This window comes from Pteronotus mesoamericanus, unplaced genomic scaffold, assembly GCF_021234165.1.
Source record: "Pteronotus mesoamericanus isolate MK-2021 breed Mesoamerican mustached bat unplaced genomic scaffold, CSHL_Meso_final contig_56, whole genome shotgun sequence".
Classification (NCBI taxonomy): Eukaryota; Metazoa; Chordata; class Mammalia; order Chiroptera; family Mormoopidae; genus Pteronotus; species Pteronotus mesoamericanus.
Genome location: NW_026555201.1, coordinates 12934851 through 12955519, shown reverse-complemented (window position 1 = coordinate 12955519; position 20669 = coordinate 12934851). Strand labels below are relative to the sequence as shown.

The following is a 20669-nucleotide window of genomic DNA, read 5'->3' as shown; positions in this document are numbered from 1 at the left end:
ATACAATGTGCAGATGATGTGTTGTAGAATTGTGCACCTGAAACCTGTATAATCTTCTTAACCAGTGTCACCCTAATAAATTCAAAAAAGGAAAAACTTAGGAAAAAAGTAGTATATGTTTTCTTTTTCCATACTATGCACCTACCCACGAACAGCCCTGCTTCACCTTTTCCCACCCCCGCCCCTGTATCTGTAGCCAATGTAAATTCTTTCAAAACAACTTACATCCTTCGTCCCCAAAACATAATGTATGAAAGCAGCCATCTACTCCAAGTCAGGGGACATGATACCTGTTCCGCAGTGCCCTGCTGCTGACGGTTTAGACTTGATGCCCCAGCACCTGGTCCTTTTCTGGCTAGCAAATGGCTTGATAAACCGTTTCTTTCAGGAAAGCTTCCGACTATGAAATTTTTCTAACACTGGGCATCAGGAGATAAAAAGCAGGGCAGCACACAGCTCAACCCAATATCTGCCAAACACTCCACTCAAGGGAGCCTACCTTTGTCCCTGATCCTCCATCTCCTTCCTTGTCTTTGTAAACCATTGGCTGACTCCTGCCGAGTCATCCCGCCAGAAAGAGGAAACTGAGGAGACATTCTGAGGCGAGATGCTGGCTTAGAAGCCTAATACGTTTATTCCATGGCACATCCATTCCATAATTTGTGTCTATTCAACACCTTAAAATGCATGGCATGTTACTGAGTCTCAGCCCCAGAGGGCTTTGTTTTGACAATATGTGGTATTTGGGTCTGTGAAGGGGGATAAGGAGGAAAGTGGCAAAAAATGCCCCTCTCTATTTTGATGGAAAGAGGAGGTTAGAATCTCATCACCATTCCATGTTGAATGAGAGAGCTCCCTCTCTAATGGAGCTGAGTAGAATATTCACAAGCTCACCCCAATTGAATGTGCCTGCTGGGCTGGTGATTGCACTTTTCAAATATGCTGGCCTTAATCTGGGGCTGTTTTGTTTTAGTCTCTGTTTGGCTGTGTACCTACCCTCACAAAGGGTGCAATTTTGTAAATCAAAAAATCAAGAAAGAAATAGGCCAGCAACTAGGAAAAGCCAGAGAAAGACAAATCTCTAGCAATTGTTTTTCAAGCCTCAGCCCAGCTGTGTTTATTTGCATCCATAACATATCCCGGGAGGGTCAGGCTTCCAGCAGGAGCAGAGCACAGGGGCCTGGGAGAGGAGAGCGCAATCACTGCACAAGGCGAGGACGAGCACGTGCCGCTGCCAGGCCAGGGCCAGGCAGGCGTCCCCCGCACTCTGCAGGGACAGCGCACAGCCTTGCAGTCAGCAGGGCTGGTTTGAGTCCTGGCTCCATAAAATCTTAAGTGTATTAAATACATTTCAAATATGCTGAGAGTTCTGTAAAAACTTTTTAAAAAAATCCCAAGTCATTTTGTTGTGTCATTGTTATTTTCAACTTGTGTATGAAAACATCTACAGCAAGTGGAAGTGTTACAGCCACCTCCTTGCAAAAAAGACATGGCTTCTTGAGCTGAGGAGACATTTGGATTTTTCAGAGAGGCACACTGGAAACCACTGAAAGTGGTCTTATTCAGAAACTATCCTGGTAATCTGGGAAATAAATCTAGGACTACAAATATTTGCTTCTGTTCTACTGTTCAATTTGTTGCTCAATTTCAGAGAAATGAAAGCATTAACAACTGGTGTTTATGTAGGTGACAATCAGCTGTATCGCCTTTAATAAATTTGTTAATGTCTCTGAACCTCAGGGTTTTCGTCTTCAAAATGAATATAATAAAGCCACCTATCTCTAAGGCTCATTGTGACGTTAAATGAGAGAATAAAAGCAATGTGTTTAACACGATGTCCAGCAGATGGCCAGGATTTAACAAAAAGAAGATAAAACTATCCACATAAGCCAGCTAAGAGGCCCACTAATGGTGAATATTGCTACCACCACCAGCTATTCAGGGATGCTTCTAACAGAACCCAGCCCCAACCAGTACCCTCTAACCATAGCTGAGACTTACTGACCTGAGAAGACCTTGCAGAGGGTCACTTTTTCAGGCTAAAGAAGCAAGATGTGTGCATGAGTTACACGATGGTAAAAAGTGTACACACACACACACACAAAAGACATTTTTTGAAAAGCTCCTTTAACCCAGCCAACTATGGAGCCAAAAATTCCTTAATTCCTTTACTCCTTAAAGTTCTTTATTCATTTCAAATGAACTTAACAAATGATTATATGGAATCGATGAACCATTAGCAACTCAACACATAATAATAATATTCATATTATCATAGATCCAGCACCAGCTTATATTGGTCGGCATCTGGGCTCTGCAGTCATTGCTAATCCTCCCAGTGATACCAGTAGATTTGCGTCGATTTTAAGATGAGAGCGCTGAGACTCAGAGAGATGGGGCCCATGCTCATGGCCACAGAGCTCGTAAGTGGAGCAGGAGCTCAAAATCAATTCTGCCTAGTTCCAGGGCCTATCCATGCTGTACACATTCTGCTACACCCTGCCACCTCTACTTGCCCTAGATAACGCATGAGCACCCATTGTGGCAGGGCAGTTAGGGAGGGTGTTAAAAAAATTATATTGGACACAAGTTACATGCATGTGTTTGCCAGTTTCCAAGACAGTCCCGAGTGCACCTGGTGTTCATGACCAGGTGCTGTCCCCTCACTCACCACCTTAGGCTTGGGCTATGAAACCAACAGAACTCATCAGGATGGGTGGCATGTCACTTTTGAGGTTAGGTGGGTTCTGCCTTGTTCTCTTTGGATCACTTGATTTGGGGGAAGCCAGGTCATATCTTGGAGGTACTCACGTAGCCCCGTGGAGAGGCCCACATTGCAAGAAACTGCAGCCTGCTGGCAACAGCCACGGGAGTGACGCCGGAAGCGTGCCTTCCAGCCCCAGTCCGGTTTTCACATGACTGCTTCCCTGGCCAACGCTTTGACTCCAGCCTCGTGAGAAACCCTGACCTAGAATGACTAGCTTAAGATGCTCCCTAATTCCTGACTCTGAGAAACTTCATGAGATAATAAATGTTTGCTGCTTTAAGCTGCTCAATTTGGGAGTAATTTGTTACACAGCAATAAATAACTAATACAGTGTAAAAATCTGATGGAACGCGGGGCTCAAAGAAAGTCTTGGTTGAGGTGGGTGGAGAAGGGTGTTAAGAAAAAGGTAATAAGATGCAGGGGTGACAAACCTTTTGGTGTCTCTACGTAAAAACAAAAAAAAATCTCATAATGTTTTAAGTAAGTTTATGATTTTGTGTTTGGCTGCTTTCATAGCCATCCTGGGTGTCAAGCGGTCTGAGGGTAGAAAAAAATGAGAGATGGGTTGAAGTAAAATAACTAAAGTTATAAAAATATTAGCAAATACTTAAATAGCACCTCCTATGAAGTGTTCTAAGTGTTGTTAGCATTTTAGCACATTCAATCCTTATAATAGTCCTATAAAGCAGAAGTAGTTATTCCTACTTTACAGATACAGAAACTGAAGCATGGAAGACAGATAACTTGCAGGTGTCCCTCAGCTGCTAATTCACCCCAGGCAGTCCAGCTCTACCTTCTTGATCTCCACACTGTTCCACACATTGCCTCTCAGATTGAAAGAGAAACTGGAGAAAGTAATTGAGGCCCCACAAGCAGGTCAGGGTCTGAGTAAACCCCAGGCTTTTGGTCTAGAGTTATTGATTATTATTTTGATCAAGATAATAGTAAAGTACTTTGTATAGCAATGCTCCATTGATTTCATTTAATCCTTAAAGTACTCACAGGGGAGAGACAGTGAGACACTATTATTTTTTATTTTACTGAGGAGAAAACTGAGGCTGAGAGATGTCAAGGAACCACTTGTTCCCTCAATCTGAAGTCAAATGAGTTTCCTTAGCCAATTAGGAAATTTTCCCACTTTAATTGAAGCAGATTATGACACGTTGAAACTCCTTTGTTTACCTTACCGACTGACATTTGCTTTTACTTATTTGCATTTCGGATTCCAGGGACTAAAAATAAATAAATAAATAAGTAGAGCAAAAAGGAAGGAGCCCCATGAGAAGAACAGCAGATTCATGTACCACCTTACTTTTAACCAGGAGAAAGTTCATTCACAGCAAAACACAATCACAGTAATATTCAAAATCAATGTAAGCAAACAAGAGTGGCATATTAAAGTCAGAGCTCGGGGGCTCGTTCCAAGAGAGTAAGAGGGATTGAAATAACTACCACTACCCCCACCACAAATATAATTAAATTAAATATGCATGCATATTGTTGAGGAATAACAATTATAATAGCCCCCAAAGAAAGATGTTTGTTTCTAGTCAATTGAAAACATCTATTACTAATTTTTCCCCCCAAAAAGAGAGCAACTGTGAAACCTACAGAAATGCAGGAAAGCTCATGCCAACGTTAAAAGATGAAGGTGCCAATGACAGAAAACTGGAGAGCATCATACAAACTTTACAGCCACCACAGCACACTTCCACTAATAACAAACTTCAAGTCTATATGCACTTCACATTATCCAATCATGGGGCACTTCTTTGTTGTGTATCCTAGAATTTCTTTTATTCGGGTTGGGGAGGACACTCTACGATCACATCCCCCACACATGATTTTAAAAGAGTGCCCTGTCTATCCAGGGCCTTCATTCTCAGGCCTTCTAGGGAGAATATTTGCAGTAATGAATGTTTCTTCTGCTGTCATTGGTGAGGCCGTTCAGTCTTCCTGACACTCAGGGCCACAGAGCTCCGGCAGGTCTACAGGCGGCGGTGGGCCTCTGGGTAATCGATCTTGTTTCTCGGCAGCGCTGTCAATCAGAAACGTACCTGAGCGGCACCTACCGACCATTCTCAGTGTGCTGACACAGGCCTCGCTCCCTCTCCTCTTTCAGGTTCATGGTTAGACAGACTTTGAGCCTGCTGTTTTCTCATCATAGAGTGGAATTGTTTCATTTTTCTCTGCATGTGTTGATTCTTCCCCCCTGCGTTATCCTCTTAAGACTGTCACAGCATTCATTACTGCTTCCCCAGAGGGCTCCCTGGCCATGCTTTCAATAGGTATTACTCTGTATTTCATGCCCCTTCCCTTTAGACACCTCAGATTACATCCTGCCAATCCCAACAGCAGCCCTAAAACATCTCTACCCCATCTTTGTCTATATTTCTGGCCATATATTTGACTTCTTTTCAGCGTCCTGAAAACCTTAACAAACTACCAACAAGGATTTGAACTGGTCTCCCCGTGTCAGAATGGTCTCTGACTTTACCACCAAACTATGTTTGTAGGGACCTCACATGCTAGGTTTTTCTGGACTACCCCAATTTCAAATGACGTGCTCTCAGACCAGTGGTTCAAGCTCTGGTTTGGAAGTCAGATCCTAGCACCCTGCCAGAAACCACTCAAATAGGCTTATTTTAAGGAATGACTATATTGACATCATTTTCCTTTGCTCATTCAGTAAGCTATTGACACTAGAAAAGGAGCTATTTCAAACAGAAACTGTAGCTTTATTTTCTGTAAAATAAAAGCAAACCTTACTTTTTGCATGGCAAACTAGAGAAGATGACCCAGGCCCCCTTGGGACTTGTTAGTATCTATGCCCCACCCCCACCAGCACCAGGACACCCCCCTCAGCTTGCAAACACACATGTATTTACACGCACGCACACAATGGTTAGCCCTTACCCGTCCTCGAACTCATACCCAGAGCAGCCACAGCAGTGATGGCATGAAGGGAATTAAGAAATGACTCTTTTTTTCTCTACATTCTACAAATCCTGATTTCATGTTTTCCAGATTTAAGCACTCCTGGTAGGCACTTTGCTCACTCTGTCCACTGACAAGAAGCACCCCAGGCAACTCTCCATCTGTTACCAGTATTTTGGCAGCTGCCCACACATGCCCAAATGGGAACATGATTACTTGCTTGAAATCTCTCCGCCAAGAAGGATGTTGGGTCAGACAAACAGCATCAGTATATACAACAGTATTTAAATGGGACACCGAAGGAGTTTTATTCCAAGGATTACTTCCAGGGAACATTTGAATGACAGTATTTATTAAAGTGGCAGCAAAAGAAAAGTTGTAAAACTGTCTTTATTTGCAGATGACATGATATGGTACATAGAGAACCCCAAAGATTCCACCAAGAAACCATTAGAACTGATAAATGAATTCAGCAAAGTAGCAGGATATAAAATTAATATTCAGAAGTCAGCTGTATTTTTATATGCCAATAATGAACTAACAAAAAGGGAAATTAATAAAATAATCCCATTCATAACTGCTACAACAAGAATAAAATACCTAGGAATAAACCTAACCAAGGATGTAAAAGACCTGTACTCAGAAAATTATATGACCCTGAAGAAAGAAATTAAAGAAGATGCAAATAAGTGGAAGTACATGCTGTGTTCATGGATGGGAAGAATTAACATAATTAAAAAGTCCATACTATCCAAAGCAATCTATAGATTCAAGGCAATTCCTATCAAGACTCCAATATGTAATTCGCAGAATATGAACAAATATTTCAAAAATGTACATGGAACCACAAAAGGCCATGCATAGCATCAGCAATCCTGAGAAAGAAGAACTAAGTTGGAGGAATCATACTACCTAGTATCAAACTATACTCAAAGACCATAGCAATCAAAACAGTATGGTACTGGCATAAAAACAGACACATAGATCGAAGGAACAGAATAGAGAGCCCAGAAAAAAAACTGACACCTTTATAGTCAGTTAATATTCGACAGAGGAAGCAAGCACATGCAATGAGCTAAAGAGAGTTTATTCAATAAATGATATTGGGAAAACTGAACCTGATGAATTTGTTTTACCTTCATTCTTTGACCGTTTTCTTTTATTTGCTCTCATGGTTATGTTTTCCTTTTCTCCATGGCATGATTCAGTGTTTTATGTTTTAAATTTTATTACTTGGGATTCTTTGAGTGTTTTTTCTTGTATTTTTTCTTTTTTCTTTCTTTATCCTTCACTTTTCCACAATGTGATTCATTTTAAGTAATAAATAAAAGTTATTGTTTGTATTTTAAATTTGTGCGATTCCTGAGCATGACGTACATTCAAGATGCTGTGCAAGCATCACCTCCACTGTCTAGTTGCAGGACGCTCCACCACCCCAAAGGGAAACCCTGCACCAGAAGGGCTCACTCCCCACCCTCCTGTCCCTGGCATCCTTGATCTGCTCTCTGTCTCTGTTCCTTTAACCATTCTGGAAGTTTCCTATCAATGGAATCTTATAATAGGTGTCTTTTCATGTCTGCTCACTTATTTTTGTTTGTTTTTATCTGAAATAACATTTTGATTATTTCAAACAAAAATTCCAGATGGATTAGAGGTCGTAAGTAAAAAAAAAAAAAAAAAAAAAGCACTGTTAGTGTGCTAATAATCTTGGGGTAGAGACCACTGTGCTACGTGTGACCCCAGGGCCAGAGTTAGTCAGAACTATTCCAAAAAATTCAAGAGGAGGGAAGACTCCCAAGCTCATTTTTACCACACCAGTATTGTCCTAACACTGAAGGCAGATAAAAAAAGAAAATTATAGGCCAACATCCCTGATGAACATAGATATAAAAATCCTCAACAAAATATTAGCAAACCAAATCCAGCAATATGTTAAAACGATCATATAACATGATCAGGTGGGATTTATTCCTGGGATTCAGGGTTGGTACGATATCTGCAAATCAATTAAAATGATACAGCATATAAACAAAATGAAGGATAAAAATCATATACTTATATCAAACGATTCAGAAAGAGCATTTAACAAAACCTAGCATGCACTTATAAAAACTCTCACCAAAGTGGGAATAGAGGGAACATACACCAGTTAGGGGGAGTCAGGCCCTCAAGCCTGAGCTGACCCCTCCCCCCCATGCACCCCAGCTCTAAACTTGGGCCAGATCCTGGAATGCCGCAGCTGTGTAAAACCCTCCTTTGATTAAAATCTCCATCATTTCCAACCTCCAACTTTTACTTTTGTTTCCCATAGACACCACACCTCAATGTCCCTCTTTAGCTAAGAGAAAACAGTAAATGCAAACTTGTTAATACTTTGAGAGCCTCACCCTCCATTTCTACTGTGTGCTCTTTCCCTCCCCTCTCTATGTAAACATGTTTTCTTTAAAATGAAAAGACTGCCCACATCAATTCTTATTAAAACTGGTTGACTCATATATACCGACTCTATCATTACAATATCACCTTGCCTTTGACCAGTTTCTGGGGTCTGTCGGAAAGAAATAGATAACATTTGAACTAGTTCCTCAATCACTAGGATTTTGCTAACAAAATCCTTTATATACCACACACATACATTTATATACTGTTCTTATAAATAACACATTACATATAGCGTCTACATATAAAATACATTTTTATTTACCTTTTATCTAAAGGAAAAGGCTCTGCCCAGCACAGGTCTGCACAGGTCCTAAAGGCATGTCCTGCCCCCACCCCTTCTAAGGACCCATCAGTACAGGCATGACCTGATTCCACAGGGAGGAGCTGGGAACCAAGAGGAGCTAATCCCAACACTCACAACCACTTAGCAGGGCCTGAAGTGAAAAAGTGAGCTCGGGCCATCAGAGTGCTATCTTAGCAATTTGACTGGGAAACGTTCGAATACAGGGTTAGAAATGATGGTGCTCAAGGTCAAAGAGGGCAGGAAGTTGGGCTTGGCCCAGGACAAGCCATCAGCACACTGACATTGTGAGGGGGTAGAAAGTTACAGTAGTCTAAAAAGAGTCAAGAAGCTGCGTGGGAGAGAGAAGATGAGAATGGAGTAGACACATGCAGAAAAGCATGTGCCAAGTAGTCCTGGTTTTTAGGACTCAAAACATAGTAGAGTAAGGATGAAGGATGTGTGGGGCTTAGGAGGAGCAAAGGAAGGGGACCAAAGCATCAAGGGTAATTAGAAATGGGCAAATGACTGGTCCACCAATCAGGGGTGTGAGAGGAAATCCTCTCATTTTGCTTTAAGCACTTGTGTGTCATATTCCTTAAGAAGGAAGGAAGGAAGGAAGGAAAGAAGGAAGGAAAGGAAGGAAGGAAGGAAGGCACTAATACCTTGTATAACATACATGATATCCTAAATTCTCACCAAAGTCAAACTTGCTCCACAGGACAGTCAAGTTTCTCCCCTAGTCTCAACTAGAATCAGAAAGAATCTTTCCTATTAGTTATGGATTTATATTTTCTTCTAATGACAAGATTTATGTGGCTGATCACGTACCAGACAAAGTAAAGATAGCGCCGTGATGGTCTATAAGTTTTATTAGTGTGAGCAGAATAAAGAGAGGCCTAACACTTCTGCCATTTTTTGAGACGTGGCCTGTAGTCAACACACTACATTATTGCCTGTCGCAAACATCCTGTCACTGCCACTTAATACCATGCACAGTGCACTGTCCTCACGCCAGTCCCAAGGTTCTTCAATTCCATACCGACCCAAATTCAGGATTGATATGAAACTCTTCCACATAAATGCTCCAGTTTTTAAGAAGTGTTGCTTCTCACATAAAGCAAACATGTTTCTCTTATTATGGCTGCTTGCTTGAGCCCTTTTGCCATCCTTGCTGAATTCTCCACTTTCACTGGAGCAGCTAGGCAGTGCCGTAGATTACTGAAAAGTCGAATCAAAAGTAAAATTAAAATACATCTTTGGGGCCCTGCAGAGCGCACAAAAATGACTCCTTGCCTTAGCGGAGCTGCAAACACAATGGTGAAAATGTAGCACTTGGCATGTGGCCCACAGGTCTCCTTCTTGTACAATTATACCTGGATGTCAAACATCACTGTTGGCATTTAAAGGCTGCAGAGTTGGTGAGTGTTTAAAATGGTTCATGTCTGCGTTCAGAAAAGTAAAAGTGAAGAGAAGACAGGTGTGCTTAACACAGCATGTGTTTTTTCTAACTAGCCAGTGACAATTTGCAGAAAACAGTCATACAGGTACTTACTATTTATAACTCATGGCCACATCCACAAAATACTTTCTTCTCTGTCGATAGACATTGTCCTTAAATCCCTTAAACAGAAGAGAGATTAAGTGATTTAACAGAGTGCCAAAAAATTAGCTGCAGGAGGCCTAAACGAAACTCCCTGCAGTGCGGAGCACGCAATTCAAATGTAAATTGTTATCCTTGTATGAGCACCCTGATGACACAGGGGGACGCGACCGCACTGCAGTGAGCCCTCATTGAACTGGGGCTGCCCTAATTCGAGACGTGTGGGAATTCAGGCTAACGCTTACCCTGCCACTATGTAGGCAGAATGGCTTAGTTGAGTAAAGAGACAGTGAACAATATCCTTTGGTTTTCATTTACATGTAATTGATCGTCAACACAACTTAATCTTATCTTTTTCATTTAAACGGGTCCCTTTAACCTGGTTACTCCGTAAGTTAACCTAAATTTCATTGTTTTGCGAAAATGATCAATAAATGGGCATTTATTAAAATTCTGTCATTCATAGTAATTATCAAAGCCTCAAATTAGTATAAATTAAAGAGGTTTTGCTGCATTTTATAAATAGAGGCACACAATGCAAAATCAATTCTAAGGGACTCATGCACAGGATGGTAGGTTAGTTCCATTCTACTCTGGGTTCCTGTGACTCCGACAAGTCTTTAGCAACTTCAAGACTTTTATCCATCATCATAACACTTGGGAAATTAAACATCCTGTCTGTCATTCTTCAGTCTAGTGGAATCCTCCTGAGAGGACTTGTTGGTTTACTCAAGAATCTCTCCTCTTGTCTACAGGCTTTCCATTTTCTTTCCCTTCAGGTACTTTCAGACAATCAATTCTCTCCAGGGTTGTTTCTTCAAACTGCTGGAAGCCCAGAGGGAATTGTTTCAACTTAACTTTCTACGGCTGCAGCCCCCAAAGAAAACCAGGAAGCAGTGGCCACTCTGAGAACGCGGCCAGACAAGAAGACCGCCGCTGGAGTCAGGGGCTCTGAGAGGGCAGCCGCCACAGACCACGCAGGCCAGCCTCCCTCTGCTGCACCTCAGACACTTCTGCAAGGAGGGATGTCCACCAGGAACTCAAACTCATAGAAAATCGTTCCATTCTCTCTCCTGGCTGAGGGAGAACGGGCCTTCAGGGCAGAAGTCTTCACAGGACTGTCTGCTGGATGGAAATGAAGAGCTTCCATTGCCAGCAGACTTTCTCTCAGGAGAGACAAGAGATTTACTAAGGGAGAGACAGAGTACTCAGAGATCACCCAAACGCCCTGCAGAAATGAAGTTTCCTGCCCCTGCAGCTCGCACTTCCTTCCTTTCGCTATGAACTGGGAGTTTTTAAACTGAGGCTCATAGGCAGGCTTGTGAAGTGTTACAATGTGCGTATACAAAATTTTGTGACCATAGCTACCACACTCACGAGTGGGTCTGTGATTTAAAAAGGGAACTCCTAATACAGAGGTTACACATAATGAGGCTAGAGAGGGTGAGTTTCAGCACTCACTAGTACCAAGCAACCTGGGATGGTTAAACGGAAGAAATCCAAGCACCTTTATTACTCAAAAAGAAAGCAGGCCGTGGCAAAAGGAAAAGAGTCATGTGAAAAGCACAGCATCTGTCCCCCAGTTCCTGCCAAACCGGACACCATGGTAACAAGTATCATAATCTGCTGGGCTTCCTGAAGAATCTCAATTGTCTCTCCTCGGCAAACACCTGCACCTTTTCCAGGCGTGCGAAAGAGTGATTTACTCATCATGCCTCATTAGCCTAGAGTGGCGGTGATTACACAAGTGTTGTGGACAATCCAGAGCTGAAACATGGACCGGCAAAATAAAACAGGGATCCTGGCTGCATGAGCGATCACAGACACAGCGTTCCATCCACTGTGGACTGAAGCCAGGGGAAAGGTCACCAGATAAAATACTGAACACTTGTGCAATATTGGGGCATACTTCTAAGAAAAATTATTTGTTATTTACCTGAAATTAACATTTAACTTGAGCATTCTGTATATTGATTTGCTAAATCTGGCAACCCTAGAACCCAAAAAGTATCTGCTCGATACCCACCCTTCCTCTCTCAATTTAAATCAAGGGAAACTGAAGACCAGGCCAGCACCCTGAAGTACTCAGCTAAAAGTACATCAGCGCTCAAGCAGCTATTCCAAGTGAACCTGGTGGAATTTTAGAATCACCTGGGAGCTTTAAATACTACTCCAAACCTTGCTGCACTCCCAGACGTTCTGATTCAAGCACTCTGAAATGAGACCCTGGCACCAGTAGGTCATTTAATCCCCCACAGATTATTTGACTGGAAAGCTTGACTGAGAATCAGTGAGCTAGGACAGTAGTTCTCAGACGCTAGAGCTCATTAACAAACACCTTGCAGATGGACCTTGGACCACACTTGGAAAGACCCTCCCAGTGATCCTTGCTAGTCAGTAAGTGGTCTCCAGACCTCCGCAAGCAAGCCTCAGCTGGGAGCTCACCGCAAATCGTAGGAAGCTCTCCAGAATCTCAGGACCCCCCTCTGCATTTTGAGAAGATATTCCAGGTGACTTGCTTTCCCATTAAAGTTTGAGAGGCACTGGCCTGGACAGATATTTAACCGTGTCTAAGGGGCCTCAGTGGCCTGACTCACATACCAAGCCCCTTATGAGCCATCCTAGTGCTAGGGGACCATCCTCTCACAATAACCCCTCTCAGGCCTGGGATTATCCTCAGATAATAACATAAAAAACATCAACTTACCAATATCAAATTTTGCATATTGAACATTTGGTGTGCTTACAAAAGAAATATGTGTGGTAAAAATAAATGACTGAGGTGAGAGATTGCTAAGTAATTGCGATTATTTAAAGTGGCTGCAAAAAAAATAAGAAAAGGTATCATAAGGTGAGTGTAATTAGGAATAATGGAACAAAATTAAACACAGGACAATGTGCACTGGGGATTGAATACATTTTTTTTCACAGCAAGGTCAGTCGTTCCTATGGTTTTTCCATCTAAAGGACTGACCCCCTTTCTCTGGGTAAGTAATTTTCAAACTAAACTAAGGGGAGCATTTGGAAATACGTTAGCAAGAAATCCTTTAGTGTCCAGGCCTTGATCTGGATTATTTAATACAGCATTTCCATTCCTGGAATTAAGTATTTATCCTTGCCAAAATGCTTTCCACTTGCTTTATGAGCTAGGCTTTTCAAATGCCCCTTTGAGGTCATTAAGAATTTTATTTCCACTTTTTACATAAAGAATTGGAGGTACAGAGGTAGAGGGACTTGCCCAAGGTCATCCTGCAAGTTAACAGCTGGAATCTGGACAGTCCCCTCACTGCCAACCTCTTCCATCGGACTTTTGTGTTAATTCTGACTCCTTGGAAGCCGGGGAAAGGGAAAATGACAAATGGAAGATTACTGAAGGCACTTTTGAGTGTTTTTCTAGTGTTCAGGAGCCTTACATGGAAATTACTGTGAATTTTTCCGAAACTTTAGGCTATGATGGCAAATACAACAAACCGTGTCTTTGAGTAAATTCAGGTTTTTGAAAATAATGCAATTGAAGTAGATGTTTAGATGTGTTTGACCATTTGTATGAATTATATGTTATGAATTCGTTTGAATGGATGTATCATGTCAAATGGCTGGTTTGACTGAAAATTTTCCTCTTGTTGAAGTTGTCACAGTTTTCTTTAAAGCAGAGTTTTCAAACTTAAGTGTGGGCTTGTTAACACAAGCTCCCGGGTGCTACAGATGCAGCTGCTCTCGGGACCAACCGCTGCATGGAGTCCTGCTCTCCTATTTCCAGACTGCCTCCATTTAAATAAAATGAATATCTATAAGCCATGACCCTCAGACCACAAACACTCCTGTAAGCATGACTGATCTGCTTGGGTTTTGCCTTTTTATCTGCCTATTTACAGACAAAAAGCACTGGGGGGGAAATACTTGTAATGAATGAGGACATTGCTTATTTCTCCCAGACTATTAACTGTACTTCATTCTGACCATAAAGAAGTTCCAGGCCTCTTGTATTAAATAAAAACTAATGTAAAGCGGGAGGGAGGGAATAGTGGGAAATGCTTACCTACATATCATATTTCTTTCAAGATGGTCATTTTTATTGAAACAGGGGAGAGATGGTGGTAAATAGATTTCAGGTAGATGTGGGAAGAGATGTGTCTTATGTCATGGCCTTATTCTAAAACCTTGTGCCTTTCCATTGAGACCGAAGTCCACTACATTACTCTATTCCTAATACCTCTAGTCAAGGAAAATAGCAAGGAGAATTTTATTCTCTCGCTGAGCCCCATAATGCCAATTCCTCCCTAGTTTCCCAAAAGAGTGATCAATTTCAGTTCATGGGCTTTCCAGGGGTCACCATCTGCAAGTGTATTTCAGGCTGTCTAATTCCACAGAAGCATTCTCCAAGGTTTAAAATCTCCGCCTCTATCCAACCCTTTAAAAAATGAATGCTTTGTGGAAATGTCATTTTCCTAACCTGTTTCCAACCAAAGCATATTGACAAGGAAGCTTTACCATTTAAAAGTCTGCTCTCAGTTACAGGGAATAAATAATAAATTGCTCTACAATAAAGCGTTACAGCACAGAACATGGCACAGTGCCTGGCACATGGATGGAGGTGGAAAAGCACATATGGAATGGATTGTACTGGACACTTACTGGGTGATCGGCATCAAGCTCAGAACCATACATGAGAACTCTGTGAGAGCATTTGTCTAATTCAGAGATCTTCCGGGGGAACCAGGGCACATCCTCTAGCTCTGTTGAAAACACAGTGCAGGATCAAATATATTAGTTCACAGATTGTGTTTTCCCCTTTGCAACACTTGTCAGATTGCAAAACCACCCGACAAGCAAAAACTGGCCTTGCCTCCTTCCTCTGTCCAAATGTTCTCCGGTGGATTCAACGTCACGATCGTAGTTTGAAATTTCAGCAATTGAATGAGCTCATTGAATTCTGTTTTGCCACACTCACAGTCCACAAAGATCTCCACCTCTGAACCTCTTCGCCGGGATCTCCTGGACTCGATGTGAACCATGTTGACGTGTTTTTCCTGTGGAAATAGAAGCAACATCTCTAAATCTCCTCCAGGGCACAATGAAATGGATGCTACAAGCTGTTCCCCTTCAACACGGTGCCAAGTGCCCACAAAGCAAAAGAAGACAATCTCCTCCCTCTTTAGTTGGTGAAAACACGAAAATGTTTTCAACCAGTACTATTATTCATAGGAATAGATACTGTAATCAGTTTTCCTGTCTCATTTTAAAAGAAGGGGGAGGAAGGGGCATTAAGATATATAAAGGGCCCTATAAAATGTATTGTAATTACAGATGCCATCATCCCTCAGAGCAGCCCACATCCCACTGCACGGTTATTCCTGGGTTGGGGGCTGGGGAGCGATTAGGTTATTATCTCATAATCCCCAGATTTATATCTTTATTTTCATACATTTAAAAAACATAAGTAAAACTGAAACCCCTGATTTTACATTGGTGTAAAGTTTCCACTATAAATTCAATATTAAAAATAAACTTTAACATTTAAAAACAAAATAATCTTTGAAAAAGTGAATAGAACAAGAGGCCGAAATTGGGACAGTGTTATGAAAATGACCGATGTTTGGGAACCGTGAGCCAAAGTGGAGTCCACATTGAAGGAAAAGAAAAGGAAGAAAAGTGGCCACGTGTGGATCTCTGAATGCTAAACCAAAAAGCAAACAAATAACCCCTAAATGCGACCACTTAGTAACTGTTCTCTTTTAACAACCTCCAGGCTAGCTTCCTAGGAGAATGTTTTGTTGCAATTACCACCCCATGATGGATTTTGGGGGTAAAAGTCTCCCTACAATAAGGTGTTTGAGGGATGGCAGCAATTTAATACTTAAACCTCAGGTTTAGTTTTCCCAGGGATGCTGTCTTGCTTTCCCCTGAGTTAACTGAAGACTCAGTTCTCCTCTCCACCCTAACCCACCGCCAAATAAGCAGACACCTCCTCATCACTCTGGATGGGCTTCTCTGACTACCAGCACAATTCCTCCTCTATCTAAAGAGAGTAGTCCTGTGACAAGGAAGCTAAATGCTCTGTTTCTGTTTTGATTAACCTTTGTGCAAATGCCACATTTTCTAAGCTGGCAGATAATAAAGGTAAGACTAATATTAAGTTCAAAGTTCAAGAGTTTTCACAGAGATTGTGTCATTTTGGCCTTTTAATGCCCTCTGGTTCAAGCAGAGTCGGTCCAGATGGGTTAAGTGGTTTAGCTAAGACCCCACGATGAGCTGATGGCCAAGCGAAAGCAGAGGGCCACTACTCCTTCTCAGGGGGTGTCTCCACTGCACCCAGCTGTCTAATTGAATTGGCCTGCCTTTGGGCACTATATGGAGACAGCACCGGATGACATAATTATGTGTAAAATATTGCCCCAGATTTCCATTACCACTGTTTATGGTGCCTGATCCTTTCTTCAAGGTCAAAAGAGAACGAGGAAATATTTGCCAAATCAGGCTGCTAATTTCCCCTCTACAGTCATCAAAGAGACATTACAATAATGCCTCATATCTGTATACTTGACCAAGCATTTTCATTTATATTATTTCATTACAACAACCTTGTTAGGTAGGAAGAATTATTACTATTTCACAAATGAAGAAATTGAACGTAGGAAGCAGCTAGGATTTAGCCAAGCCAGGAGAACACAGGCCTGAGCCCTCTGACTGTAATTCCACCCGTCTTTTCACTGCACTGGTAACCCAAGGCACCTCGAAGAGCTAGACTTCCTGTCATACCTAATCAACAGCCATTGCCCCCAAACAAAATGCGACTGTAAGTGCTTCCTGGAGAGTAAGGGAACCATCAGGTGTACCCTGACAAGATGACAATAGTTTTTCTGGATTTTTCTAACCTCATTCTCAACCAGACTCTTTCTTCAGTGTTCAAACCACCTATCTGGGCTGAGAAAAGCCTCCTGCATTTCTTTAAGAGAGAGCTTATATGTAAGGAGAGTGACTCATCTTTACAAATGGCAAATGAAGTTCATGAAACAATGAAGATTAGGGGAATATCAAATGCCTACCCTCCGGTCTCTTATTTGTTGCCATAAATGGGCTCCCAGGACATGGACATGATTCAAATGTTAACTCAAATCAGGCTGCAGGCACTGATATTTAAAGATACTCATACTGACTCCTTTTGTGTGTGCCTTTCCAGGTGGGAGGCTCACATTTTCAAATTACTAACTGCCTCACCTGGAAACAGTCCACAGAATTACTAATGGGCTAACCCTGAATTCACGAACCATGGTAACACGAGTCTGCTTATTATATTGTTTGGCAGACAAACTCCCCTTGTAAAAGCCTCATGAAGTTTGGTTTCTTCAAACCTTTTAACGCATTATCCAGAAACGATTCAATCATGTTTCATAACGGATGACAAATTGGTAACCAGGCACACAGTCACTTTTAAAGTTATGTAATGACAGTTTACATTCACCTGAAAGAGTTTCAGCACTTTGACCAATCCACCGACTTCGTTTTTCAAAGAGAATACAACCGCCGTCTTGCCACTTTCAGTAGCAGTTTCACTTTTGCTGCTTCCCTTGTTGCCTTTTTTATCATCATTTTTGCCAGAGTTAGCTTTATTTAGCTTCAAGAGGGTAGACACACACACATACACACATACACACACACAAATATTAGTTAGGATTCCAGTGTTCTCTTCCACTACATTTTTTTTTAAGATACTCCATTCATATGCTGGAAGCCCCAGCAAGCACATAAACTCAAGAAGTTGCCATGTCAATTCAACTCATAACTTTTTATCATAAATATTGGTCTAATTTACTCTGGGAAACTATTTTCCAATGGTTTTAAGACATCATCCAATGATTAAAATTAAAGGGGGATCAGATTTGATTCACTTTAGGAGCAAAAACATCTATGAGAAAGTAAAAAATCACATATATGAATAATTTTTGCCTAAGTTTATTTTACAGCATAAAATTTGACCTGTTAGCCTCATATGGAAACTATATTATTAATTATTAAACATAACAAAAAGAAGACCAAATGTATATTTTTAACAATAATTTTATTTTCAATTAAATCTTAAAAACATTCATTTCATTCTGAAATGTATCCAGAATTGCACTGAAATTGATAACCTTACTGTCTGCAATTAGATCCACATATCTAATGTGAATCTATCTGCAGAAGTTCAGCACAAAGGGATATATTCATATAAGGCCATCTGTGTCAGCAGATGATGTCTGAAAAGTAGCTGTTAAAATTCAGCCACAAAGAAAAAGAAAGGAAAGAAAAGAAATGGTGCAGGTGGGGTGAAGTGGGGAGAGAGAGATAGTGAGAGAGAACTGCCTAATCATTAGGTGCAAAAAGTAGAATCTGAGAAACTAAAAGAGATTAACATTTTATTAGCCATTCAAAATGCTGTATATATGACCAAGTAATGACTATTAGTCCTTTTGGCTAAAGATAAAAGTGGCAGATTCCAGCCCAGACCAGCGTGGCTCAGTTGGTTGGGCATCATCCCACAAAGCATAAGGCCTCCAGTTCGACTCTCGGTCAGGGCTCATGTCTGGGTTGCAGGTTCGGTTCCAGGTTGGTCCCATCCCAGGTTGGGGTGCATGTGAGAGGCGATGGATCAATGTTTCTCTCATATCATTGTTTCTCTCCCTCTCTCCCTCCCTTCTCCCCTCTCTAAAAATAAATTAGTAAAACCTTTTAGAAAGGTTAGATTCCAGAAACTGGGACCACATTGTCAAAACTGCAGAATAAACAAGCTGGAAACTTTCCTTTGACAGACAAAGCAAAATTAGGTTTTACTTTTTTGCACATACAGAGAACTTTCTCCCTGGCAAATAGTGATGTAATAGAATCACACCAATCTATTATCTCCTCATGAAACTGAGAAATGTACATTAGATATGGAACCCAATGAATAATGATTTGCCAGTGTCTGCCTCTGCTTTCTCTACCAGCTTTATTTTCACATGTTACTGTTACCTCACTCACTAGATTTATATATCATTAAAAATATTTTATTACTTATCACTTGAAGGAGAAAAGAAGTCTATGCAAATATTGGCATTGAATAGTATGTTTGGTCATTCATAGTTCAAATGTCTTAATACTCTCACCGTCTGCCTCCTCCTCACCACAAAATGCACAGATCTAATATATTTAATTAGCATAATTCTGAGTTCTCTTTGTTTTCCTTCCAGCAATTCATTATGACTTTGAAATTCTTCCATGTAATAATATCTCATCCAAATACTCATGGTATTTAAATGGTAGAAAATTTATGTTTAAGTTTTTAGTCTCATTTTTGTAAATTGATTAAATAGTTCTACAAAACTTGCCTTGATTACTTTTCAATATTTTGAGCAGGAATAATAAACAAGTACAATACAACCCTCTGGCACAGAGTGGAGTTACAATAGTAAAGCCTTTTTCTATGACACAGACTGAGTTATAATTGGTTGATAAAGCCTGATAGTACAGTAATGAAACATCATTTAGTATTTTTAATGACCAGAAATCTCAGTACATTTTTCTTTCAGTGTCTTTTTTATTAAATCCCATGACTATTACCTCAAATCAGAATCTAAAATCCAGCAAAATATTACTTTTTTATTCTGTTACTATTTAAAAATAGAAAATACCTTAAATAATGAAACAAAGAGTATGTAGTTTTTATTACTTCATCAATTAAACTGAAAAAAATGGAGAAATGAGGAATGTAGAAAAACTTTGAAAACTCAATCTTTCTTTTATTCCAATAACCAGCACTTAAAGGGAAAAATAGAAAAGATTATTTCTGTGTTTAAAGATCAGGCTTTGTAGATGGAATGGGGTATAGGAGACACAGTAATGTTGCGGGACCCCTGCAAATGTATTTATTCTCCCTGTTTCTTCTAAAAAATAAATGGCATTTCAAAATTCCACACACTTTTTTTGGTTGTGGATATAGGACATCGGTTTATACAACCTCTCCTTGATGTTCAAGACCTCCGCTGCTTTCTACTTACAAAGTTTGAGAAAAAGAAGTTTAGCGTGTAGCGATCAGTACACCTGCTTTACTCTGTGGAGAGAGAAGGAAGACTGGAGGCAGACAGGAGGGAGGTAGGGTACACAGGTGATAGAGGAAGGAATCGAGGTGTGTGTGCTTACTCTACACCAGGTGTCCACATGGCATTATGGCAGGATGAGATGACCGTTACCCTGAAAGCACTCTCTAGAGAGGGCCAGCTACTCCGTACTCACTGTTAAGCTGCCAAGTAGCTGATGCTCTTCGGGTACCGCTGAATCCAGGGACAACCCTCTCCTCGCCCAGTATTTACTGGAAAACATCATCATTGCCGGCTGCATGGTTCCCGATGTAATTTTCTTTCTCTGCAGCAGGGGGTACTAGAGGGGCAGTAGCAGCCCTGGCGGAGATCAAGAAAGGAAGGAGCGAGAGAACAGCAGCCCTCTCGGGGAGCTGTCCAGAATCCTGGTGCTGAAAAAAGAGCACTGCTAATGCTCCCCTCCCCAGGTTCCTTTATATGAGTGACTGGGGACTGATGAAAGGCTGATTAGAAAGAAACTCATTTCTGGCTGCTGATGGCTACAGCCAGATTACGGACCTGAAGCCTGGGGTTATCTGTGCTCAT

The 20669-nt window shown here is 41.1% G+C and overlaps 1 protein-coding gene across 1 annotated transcript in view; it reads right to left on the bottom strand.

The window, feature by feature from the left end:
* Positions 1-20413, bottom strand: part of TPH2 (tryptophan hydroxylase 2) — an 86995-nt gene extending 66582 nt beyond the window's left edge. Inside the window, exons 1-5 of the mRNA XM_054580293.1 lie at positions 20281-20413; positions 17492-17644; positions 14876-15059; positions 14665-14765; positions 9982-10049 (exon numbers count right to left, since the gene is read on the bottom strand). Coding sequence (XP_054436268.1) covers positions 9982-10049; positions 14665-14765; positions 14876-15059; positions 17492-17644; positions 20281-20385 — 611 coding nt within the window. The 5' untranslated portion in view covers positions 20386-20413. The remainder of the gene's footprint in view (positions 1-9981; positions 10050-14664; positions 14766-14875; positions 15060-17491; positions 17645-20280) is intronic.
* Between the last annotated feature and the right edge of the window lie 256 nt (positions 20414-20669).